At 36.4% G+C, this 11,306-nt stretch overlaps 1 protein-coding gene across 1 annotated transcript in view; it reads left to right on the top strand.

Moving 5' to 3' along the window:
• Nucleotides 1-11,306, top strand: part of LOC106877150 (vam6/Vps39-like protein) — a 72,552-nt gene that overhangs the window by 12,088 nt on the left and 49,158 nt on the right. The window contains exons 9-17 of the mRNA XM_014925961.2: nt 868-988; nt 1,569-1,686; nt 2,892-3,027; nt 4,207-4,349; nt 6,768-6,902; nt 7,456-7,597; nt 8,652-8,741; nt 9,042-9,115; nt 10,042-10,143. Of these exons, the coding sequence (XP_014781447.1) occupies nt 868-988; nt 1,569-1,686; nt 2,892-3,027; nt 4,207-4,349; nt 6,768-6,902; nt 7,456-7,597; nt 8,652-8,741; nt 9,042-9,115; nt 10,042-10,143 (1,061 nt within the window). The remainder of the gene's footprint in view (nt 1-867; nt 989-1,568; nt 1,687-2,891; nt 3,028-4,206; nt 4,350-6,767; nt 6,903-7,455; nt 7,598-8,651; nt 8,742-9,041; nt 9,116-10,041; nt 10,144-11,306) is intronic.

The following is an 11,306-nucleotide window of genomic DNA, read 5'->3' as shown; positions in this document are numbered from 1 at the left end:
CCGAGAGTGTAGTGGGTGCTTTTTATGTGCCACCAACATGGGGGCCAGTCAAGCGGCACTGGCATTGGCCACACTCAAACGGTGCTTTTTACATGCCAGTCAAGCAGTACTGGCATCGGCCACGCTTGAATGGTGCTTTTTACATTCCACCAGCATGAGTGCTAGTCAGGTGGCACTGGCAGCGGGCACACTCAAATGGTGCTTTTTACGTGCCACCAGGTGACACTGGCATCGGCCATGACTGTGATTTCATGCAGTTTGAGAGGTCTTCACAAGCACAGCATATTGCCTGACGATTGAAGGGCGCTTTTAAACAAGCCAGTTATGCAACTCTGGCATTGGCCACGACTGCCTATTTATTCACACTGTTTTGAATTAATCTTGTATTATGTTTGTGAATTTGGTGACATGATTGTATATTTATGAAGTGACATTATAGGGTTGGTGTAAGAGGCTGGATCTTGACAGTTTGAACATAAAACAGGTAGAATATGTAGACCAGGTATGGCCAGTTTAAATGCTAAAGGCTCAAAGAACAATTTTGCATTGATTATTTTTAAAATTTATTTCACGTGAATATTCAGCATCATCATTGCAACACAACCAAACTATAGCTGTTCAATAGCTTGGCTTTTCACTTGGAGATATAACTTGGTGAAATGATGAGCCAACAAGGATGCATTTACGTGGTTGCTCAGCTTGCTAAAAATAGCAGCCAAATTCCCTCACACATAATGTGTATCTGCAGGCTTTACTATCAATAAACTGTTGTGAATTGTTTATTGTGTAGATATTGAATTGCTTTCATATTGTTGTTATAACATTTATTTATTGTTGATTTATTATATTATATATTATATATTATAGTGCACGATCCTCCTTACATTATTGCTGTCCTTCCAAAATATGTTGAAGTCCGAACTATTCAACCTCGTTTGATGATCCAAAGCATTGAGCTTCCTAAACCGTTATACATTTGTGTTGGCAGGTAAGTGTACTTTACGTGAAAGTCTCTCAGTAATTTTGTCTCTATTTTAGTATTACTTCTTGCTTTAGTCTTTCTCGAAATGGAATTTATTCTTGTCTTGAATAATGAGATGAGATGCTAGTCCATTATTTTGAATTAATCATGGCTTATCTCATAGCTTTAAGATTTCCATGATGTAATTGTTTATTTTTAGAATGACATTGTAGGATAGATGCAAGAAGCCAGATCTGGCCAGTTTTAACATAAAACAAGTAGAATATTTGTGCTGGATATGGTTTGTTTAAATGCTAAAGGGTTAAACATGAGAAGGAAATTTTAAAAATTAATTCTCAATTTCTTAAAATAATCTTCTCTTTTCTTCATGAATCATTAATGAACACTGTTAGGTGTTTGTTTTCTTTCTTCAACTAAGAGGAAAGTATTAATTCATTAAGAATTAAACGAACACCAACACTGTCTTGATTTATTGACTTATTAATTTGAGAGTGTATAAATTCTTGGAGTCAGTGAAAAATCTGCAAGAATGAAGGGAATTCATTTTATGAGCTTGTTCACATTTGCTGTTTGTTCTTTATTTCAGTGGACTTGTGTATGTAGCTTCTAATAATCATTGTTGGAGATTAACAAAAGCCCCTATTTCTGAACAAGTGAATGACTTGGTGAAGATCAAAGAATTTGAGTTAGCTTTACGTCTCGTGGTAAGTATACCATAACAGGATGTTTTACCAGCTCTCTTTCCTCTGCCATCATCATCATCATCATTGTTTTAATGTTCACTTTTCCATGCCCACATTGGTCAGAGAGAATTTGTTGAGGTAGATTTTTTATGGTTGGATGCCCTTCCTGTCACCAACCCTCACCTGTTTCCAAGTGAAGTAATATTCCCCCCAGGCCGGACATGTTTTCACAGAAGATTGGAAATAAACACCATTGCTTATATGATGATGATGATGCTCTTTTACAACCATCATGTGATGCCTAGACAAAAATACAGAGAGAGAGAGAGAGAGAGAGAGGGGATGGGGTTTGATCAATTTCTTCCTACCAAATCCATTCACAAGGCTTTGATGGGCCTAGTCACTTGCCCAACATGATGCACATGAAGACTGTACATAAGATGTAGGATGAGTTTTTGAGAGAATATTTTATAAAAAAAAAGCATGTCTTATATGCCATCAAGTACAGTATATATGTGTGTGTATATATATATATATATATATATATATATATATATATCCAAGAAGGTTAGGGGTTGTGAATCCAACCCACTAAGGGATAATATCTATCCAATAGACTGAAACAGCTGTAAGTCATTATCACATTTTCTGTCACTATATGTCCTTTTTTAATTACTGATATGACATAATATGTTGCATGTGTTTGTATATTGTTATTATTGTCCTTTAGTAAACAATTAAACAAGTGGCCATGCTGGAGCACTGCTTTTACTTGAACAAATTGACCCTTCTTTGTAAGCCTAATACTTATTCTATCGGTCTCTTTTGCCGAACTGCTAGGTTACGGGGATGAAACACACCAACATCAGTTGTCAAGCAATGGTGGGGGACAAACACAGACACACAACTAGATCAAATCATATATATTCATATATTCTTGCATCAATAAATGTACAGTTTTGTAAGTTTACATATTTATTTAGTGATTTATTCATGCTAAGAAGGTCAGAGGAAGGTTGAAACATGTCAGGAGTTATCTCCGACTTTTCATGGCAAGTGATAAAATAATATTAGCGATTGACATATAAATTTTTCTCTCACTTCACAGGTATTTTTAGGTAACTGTTTTAATGCTTTAGACACAAAAATATATCAGCACTACACACACAAACATTTTTTTTTATTATTAAGAAAATGTTTTAACGATGATAAAATTAATTCTTTAGGCAGAGAATATGGAATCAGAATGTGAAGCAGAGAAGAAGAAACGTTTACAAAAAATTCAGAACAGACAAGCATTTCATTTATTTTGCCAGCACCAGTTTGATGCATCAATGAAATTATTCATGGAATTGGACACTGGTTTGTATTAATATTGGTTTACAAGGGGGTGCTGAAAAGTACCTGGCTTTGGGTAAAAGAAAATACAGGAGGATCAGTTAATTATGATTTTAGTCAACATATTACTTTCTCAGATTCACACACTTATTGCAGCAGTCCTTCTGTTTTTCTAAGCCCTGTAAAAGATCTTGGCCTCCAACCAGGCCTTTTGCAGTACCCTTAAAGCCAAGAATTTTTCAACACCCCCTCGTGTATGTTGCAATATAATTTTTTAGTTTGTTTGAGCCATTAGCACATTTGATATTTTTCTTGTATAGTTTAGAATGATTTTTGTAACGTGACCCATGTGACTCATTGTGCGATGTTGTTCACAGTCCACTGCCTCTGATTTCTTTGGGAGTGCAATAAAGATGGATTTACTTGTGGAAGTAACACAAGGTCTGTGACATTAGGTATGAAGAAGGTGCTTGGGGAGCTGTGAAATGTGGTTCTTACGGAGAATATTAAGGATAGACAGAGTCTAATGACGAAGTGATGACCTGGGCTGCATTGGGCCAAGCAACTGAGATTTCTTGGTCATTTGATGAGGAAAGAGAACCTGGAGAGTTTAGCAATGACTGGAAAGATTGATGGGAAAAGAAGCAGATGAAGGAGAAGGATGATATGGATGTCGAGTTTGAGGAATTGGTTGGACGAAAAGAGGCATTAAACATCAGGAATTGGAAACTGTTAGAGAAAACAAAGCACAGAGAATCGCGGAAGGATGTGGTTGCCTATGTCCTACATTCTGGACATGACAAAAAGATGGTGCTTTTTACGTGCCACCGGCATGGGGTACCAGTCAGACGGCACTGGCATCAACCCACGCTTGAATGGTGCTTGTTACGTGCCACCAGCATGGGTGCTAGTCAGGTGACACTGGCATTGGCCACAACTACAATTTCCATTTTGATTTCAATCTTGATTTGATTTTGATTTTGATTTGATTTTCGTCCCTCTTATGATCATTGAAACAAATACTAGACAATACACAGGGGTTGATATAACCAACTAAAAACCCTTACAGATAAGCAATATTTTATTACACTGTTGTTTTATTTTAATAAATCTGCTTTGTATAAAATAAAATTTCTTCATGATTTATTGTTGTCTGATAAACTTGTGATTGACATCTATATTTACGAATTTGTTATTTAAAAGATCCATCGCATGTGATTGGTCTCTACCCTAATCTGCTGCCTTCCTGCTACCATAAAGATCTCACCTACCCAGATACTGTGCCTGAGTTAGATGGTGGTGACCTCGAAAATGCCTTATTGGCACTTATCGATTACCTTAACGAGGTATGTGTGTATAGACAAAATTTTCTGTATATTGTCTACTTTCCTAAATACAACCTGCATGAATTAAATCTGCAAAGTATTTTCAAACATTGCAATACACAGTATACCACTATAAATGAATTTAGTAATTTACCTGTGTTGTATGTTATTTAGTTTTATTTGCATTTTGAATTAAAAAAATCATTGTTATTCTCTAGTTTATCCATCAACAGTCAAATGTTAATTGCATGCGTTGGGTTGTCAGATAAATCCCTGTATTTTCCCCATTTATTTTAATATTTATTTTCCATCAACAATTTTATTTTATCAAATCAGTCAATTGTATATTCTTCATTGTTCTTGACATCTTGCCAAGTGTTCTGCTTGCTTGTCAATGCCTTGATGGTAGCAGTCACTGGGTCTTGACTTCATTGAGCCACATTTGCTGCTCTACATCATTGTTGAACAAAATGCCTCACAGACTATTGGAGAGTAAAGGTGATAAAGGTGATAATTTCGAGGTGCTATCATCATCATGATTTAACAGCTATTGTTTCCCTGCCGGCATGGGTTGGCTGGTTTGACGAGTTGGCAAGCTGGAGAGCTGGAACCAGGCTCCAATTGTCTGATTTGCTATGGTTTCTTCAGCTGGGTGCCCTTCTTAACACCAACCACTTTACAAAGTGTACTGGATGCTTTTCATGTGGCACCAGCACACATGTTTTACACATGGCACTAGCACGGGTGCTTTTTATGTGACAATATCAGGAGAATATGGTTGGTGTAGTAGAGCTTTACAACCACTCTCTTGAATAGGATTTTTGGTCAAATCAACAATGTATCTCTTTTCTTCAGAGCATGTGGCACACATTTACTGAGTTTTCCGTCCTTACCCACAGAGTAAAAGCAAGAGGTAACAATATGATAAAAGCATCTCATCTGTTGGGTCAATTCCTTAGTGGATTGGCATGGATCCTTGTGGAAGAGCTTGTTCAATCGTCATTGAACTGTAGAGGTTGGCTGGAACACAGACAGTCTGTGAAATCGAATTTCTCTTCCATGAAGCATGAAAACCATTTCTGTGCCATTCTTTCAGTAACAGTGCCTTCTTCATGTACAATACAAATGTCTCAAGTGGCTTTGGCAGTTTTGGTACCTTGATTGAAAGCAAAGAGAAAGTGTCAAAAATGCTAGTGTCTGGACAGATTAAAATTTATTCAAATTTCAAAAAAATGATTAACGAAAGTTGTAGAAGAAGAACAGAGCTCAAATAAATAAATAAATAAATAAAACACTTTTTTAAAAACCATTTTTAAAACCAATTTTTAAAACCATTTTTTGTTCTAATTTAGATAACGTTGGAAAGAAATGAGCAAATTTATCTGAGAACCCATTAAAATGATAAAGCAATTCTCCTTTATATATCGGAGAGATTCACAATGAATTACTGCTTACATAATCCCCTCAAATTAGATTGCATCTAAGTAAAACATTGTTTGTCTGATAGAAATTAACACTCCCAAACACCCAGCAATTTTTGACCCATAGACCATTTTTACAATGCTCCCCCTCCCCACTCTTTCTGCAGTTGTTTCTTCCATGTTTTTTTCCCACCCAAATCCACTTAATGCATCTCCTTTTTCTCCTCTGTCACTGCTTTTGTGTCTTGCCTCCCCCCCCATCTCCTAATCTCTCTGCTCTAGATTTGCATTCTCCTGCAATTCTTCTTACTCCAAATACTAATTGAAAGTTATTTAAATTAAATGTTAACTCCTCTAATCTTACCCATACTGATTCTTTAGATAAAAAGGACTCGCGAAAGCTTTAGGTGTTCGGTTAAAATGAGAAACCAAAATAGAAATTAACAAAATAAAAGAAAGACCATCCGTCTGTCTGTTTGTCTATCCATTTACTCTACATACTATTCCTGGGAGGGTGATGAGGGGAAATAGTGGCAGACATATGGAGATAATGGGAGGGGGATGCTGTTGACAACATGAAGGGGTGTACAGGGGTGGGGATAAGGGAGGTGACAGGGCCAATTCATTTGATGTAATTAATTTCTATGACTGCCTCTCCTTCTATGATACAAAATCTCTCATTTTTTAAAAGTGTTCATAGTTTAAAGTTAAGATGTTATGACCCTATGTAAGACCCCTTTCCATTTAGTTGCCTCCCAAACATCAGATTAATAACAGAAATGTTATGTTACTAAATTCTTCTAAATTTTGATTTTTAAATATTTTTCAAAATTAATTAAAACTTATAGAAAGTGCATTTCATTAGAAGTATGGTCGTGAAAGAATGTTTTCTTTATATTCTTGTTAATCACTTACATTATTTCCAGCTTTTACGTTTCCTTTATTATCTGCTGCTAAACAACTATAATTATGGTTTTTTTGTACATCTTTTAACATTTTTCTTTCCTCTTGTTCATAGAAACGTTACCATATTATGAAAATTCCTAGCAAAGAAATAACAACCACTGCCATTGGGGACATGAACCGAACTATCAAATCCAAAAGACAGATTGCTCAAATTATTGACACAACTTTGCTTAAATGCTACCTTGAAGTAAGTATATTTCATCATCATCATCATCATTGTTTAACGTCCGTTTTCCATGCTGGCATGTGTTGGACGGTTCGACTGGGGTCTGGGAAGTGGAGATAAATGGTTTTGTATTATTTAATGATGGGCAAGGTACTGTGTTGTATTCTTGATATTTAGTGATTTTGTCTTCATGCTGTTGAAGCAGACCACATTGACACTCTCCCCACGACCACCACCACCACCACCACCACCACCATGTAACATAAATACCATATAACATAAGCAAATACTATATTTGATGGTATAAAAAAAAATGAACATTTAAGATGCAACCCAAGTTCAGCAGAGCATATTCAGGAAAAAATATTTTAGTGCATTGAAGTTTGTGGAATGTCCAACTTTGTATACAGGACCTGAGATGATTTTTTTGAGATATTTATTTAGAAAATAAGTCCATCATATATACCTTGAAATACCGTAAATAGTTTTAAGAATTTTGGTTTATTTTTCAGTTTCTGTTTTTTGTTTGTTTTCTATTGGATCCCACTTATATAATCTTTACATCATTTTGCAGACAAATGATGCGTTGATGGCACCATTCCTCAGGAGGGTGGACAATCAATGTCATATTGAAGAAAGTGAACGTGTTCTGAGGAGCAAAGAAAAGTTTAGTGAATTAATAATTTTGTACCGGAAGAAAGAATTGCATCAAAAAGGTATTATATGTTTTGTTTTTGGATTTGGTTTGCAAGATTCTTTATGTGAGTTTGTGTGTTGACTCTCCCCAGACACAGCAAGATATTATTTGTGACGACGACGATGACGATCTTCATCATATAATCAAAATAAGTGAAATAGAACCATGTGCATGCAATTATTACTGGCATAATGTCCCTCCTGAAATACAACATAATGTTATATTGATTATCAGAAACAGATATAATGTCAGAGAATTGGCAGAAACGTTAGCACGCCGGGCGAAATGCTGAGCGGTATTTCGTTTGCCACTATGTTCTGAGTTGAAATTCCGCCAAGGTTGACTTTGCCTTTCATCCTTTCAGGGTCGATAAATCAAGTACCAGTTGCGCACTGGGGGTCGATCTAATCGACTTAATCCCTTTGTCTGTCCTTGTTTGTCCCCTCTATGTTTAGCCCCTTGTGGGCAATAAAGAAATAAGAAACAGATATATTGTTTATATAAGCTGAGTATTTTAGGGAATAATATTTTGTTGTTTACTTAAATATCAGCCCTGATCAAACAAATTCTCCAGCTGTGACCATTCTATCTTTAATTCATATGAAGTGTATTCAGCTGCTATTTCTTGTTTGTCAAGAGTATTTATTCCATATAGTATTATGGAGTGAATAAAAATTTGAATTTTTTCCCTTTTATTCGTTAATGGTTTCAAATTTTGACCCAAGGTAACAATTACGCTCAAATGGTGCTATTTACGTGCCACTAGCACGGAAGCCAGACAGCTAGTGGCTCGTAAATAGCACCATTTGAGTGTGATTGTTACCAGCGTCGCCTTACTGGCACTTGTGCTGGTGACACGTTAGAAAACATTCAAGCAAGGTCATTGAGATGTTATTGTAAATGCCATTGAAGGCAACAGGTATTGGTTTCTCTTTGAAAATAGAATGATTTTAGCTGTGTGATAGATAATTAGTACTTTTGATTAGTGGAGATGAAATTTTGCATTATTTAAATATTGCAATATGTTTTCCTTATTTTTATCGTTATTACAATTATGTTTTTGTCCTTTACAGCTTTATCCTTATTGATGCAACAAGCGTGCCGGCCTGCCTCTTCGCTTCAAAGTGGTCAGGATGGTATTGTTGAATATCTCCAGCATTTAGGTTTGTAGTCACATTTTCATATAGAATTTTCATTGGGTTCTACAAATATTGTATTCAAAATACTCATAAATGCATTTAAATGTTTCAATACCAACCAGACTCAGATGGCCTCTGCTTCTACAATATGGCACCTTTGATTTTGAAGGGAAGGTGGGGGTGGGGGGTGGTTGGCATCGATCACGTTCGGCTGGTGCTTTTTACGTGCCACCAGCATGGGGACCCAGTCAGGCAGCTCTGGCAACGACCACACAACCATGCTTGTGCTTATAGTTAAATAAAGCTTTCAAATTATCTTTTCAGGTCCATCTCATATTGATCTTATTTTTGAATATTCTGCTGCTGTACTACAGAAAGACCCTGTAGAGGGACTCAGTGTAAGTAGCATTATACAACTTATGGGAGAAATTCTGGTTTTATTGAATAATGTTAGCAATTTTCAATCAGTATATTTCACTGAATTCATTTCCAGAAGTTTATCATTTAAATATGTATGAGCAGGTCTAGATATGTAACTTTATGCATGAGAATACATACATAAAATATACAAATCTGCACATACATACATACATACAAAAATATCCTGTTGATGATGTTGAAATTCCAGTGAAGGAGCTTTGGATCTAGGTTAGGAACTGGTTCTTTCCCTATTGGCAAGAAATCTTGAAATAAACTGAATGATGACATACATACATACATACATACATACATACACACACACACATATATTTATATACATACATACATACGTACATACACACACACACACACACACATGCATATATATACACACACACATACATATACGCACACATACACAGCTCACACACATGCACACACACACACACACACACACACACAACAAGCCTCCTTTCAGTTTTTCTGTAAAACCCCCTCACAAGCCCTTGGTTGGCATGGGGATAAATAGAAGACACTTGTCCAAGGTGCTGTACCGTGGAACTGAACCCGAACCCATGTAGATGAGAAACACACATTGAACATCTTAACCACATAGCCATTCCTGCAGTTATAGCTATCCTGACTCTTTTGGAATACTTGGATTTAATTCTGGAAACAAGACTTTATACTTCACCTTTTAGCACTTAAACCAGCCATATCAGACCAAAATATTCTCCATATTTTATGTTCAAACTGGTGAGAACTGATTTTTCACACCTACCCTGCAATGTCATTCTACAAAGCTACAACATAATGCATAATTTATTCAAAACAAAGTGAATAAATAAGCAATACATTTGACAGAATAATATGAAAGTTAAATGGTTAATATTTTCTGTTTTAGATATTTACAGAGGACATGCCTGAAGTTGAATCTTTACCAAGAGATAAAGTGTTGGAATTCTTAGAAACCAATTTTAACAGCACTGTTACCATTTTATATTTAGTAAGTACTGTTGATTGTTCACTAAGCTGGATGTTGTTTGTGAGAATTACAAATTTATCGGTAAATTATAATTCAACAGTTAAGTGCGAGTCGTTGTTGGTGTTGTTGTTATTATGATTAAAGGGATGGGTTCATTGGCAGAATCGTTAGAGAGTTTGGTAAAATACTTTGCAGTATTTGTTCCGGCTCCCTGCACTGTGAGTTCAACCTCCAGCAACCACCCACAATGCTCAGCTACCCAGAATGCACTGTTGCTTGTATTTACATGACTGTGCTGCAAGGCTGTGTGTTTTTTTTACAGGGATTTATGTACTCCTACCCATCAACATGGGTCCCGTGAATAGAAAAATATGAAGGCACCTGGTGAAATTACGCAGACAAGTGTTTTCTCTACAGGAAAAGGTAGAGATGATCAAGAAAATACGAGATGGTGAAAGCTTCACTAGTGTGGGTCACGAGTTTGGTGTCAATGAATCTAAATGAATCTACTATTTGTTCCATTTATAAAAAAGCATGCAGATGATTAGTTTATTGCTGATTCCGTTATCACTTTTTCTCTTTTGTTTACCAAACCTCTGTGATAAACGAGAATAGATGTATCAGCAAGATGAAAAATACAATGGAAACTTAGCTTCCTTGGTTTGTTCTGAATATCGTCTGCTATCTGTCTTATGTAGTGAAGGCACACAGCTTAGTGGTTAAAGCATCAGGCTTATAATCATGCAGTAATGAGTTCGATTCCCAGACTGGGCTGTGTGTTGGGTCCTTGAGCAAGACACTTTAATTTTACATTGCTCCAGTTCACTCAGCTGTAGAAATGAGTTGCAACGTCACTGGTGCCAAGTTGTATCAGCCCCTTTGCCTTTCCCTTGGATAACATCAGTGGTGTGGAGAGGGCAGGCTGGTATGCATGGGTGACTGGTAGTCTCCCACGAAAAACAACCTTACTCAGACTTGTGCCTTGGAGGGTAACTTTGTAGGTGCAATCCCATGGTCATTCGTGACTGAAGGGGGGGGGGATCTTGTGCCCTATCTCATGTACCTTATCCAACTTTAAACGATCAGCTCTCTTGGAAAACTGCTGTTAATATTCCTTTTTCTACTGTAAGGTAACTTAACAGAGGCTGATTGTTCATGTATTGTGTTCTTACTCCTTTTTCTTC

This window comes from Octopus bimaculoides, chromosome 11, assembly GCF_001194135.2.
Source record: "Octopus bimaculoides isolate UCB-OBI-ISO-001 chromosome 11, ASM119413v2, whole genome shotgun sequence".
NCBI lineage: Eukaryota > Metazoa > Mollusca > Cephalopoda > Octopoda > Octopodidae > Octopus > Octopus bimaculoides.
Note: the sequence above shows the minus strand (reverse complement) of the source record. Positions and strands in the feature narration are given on the sequence as shown.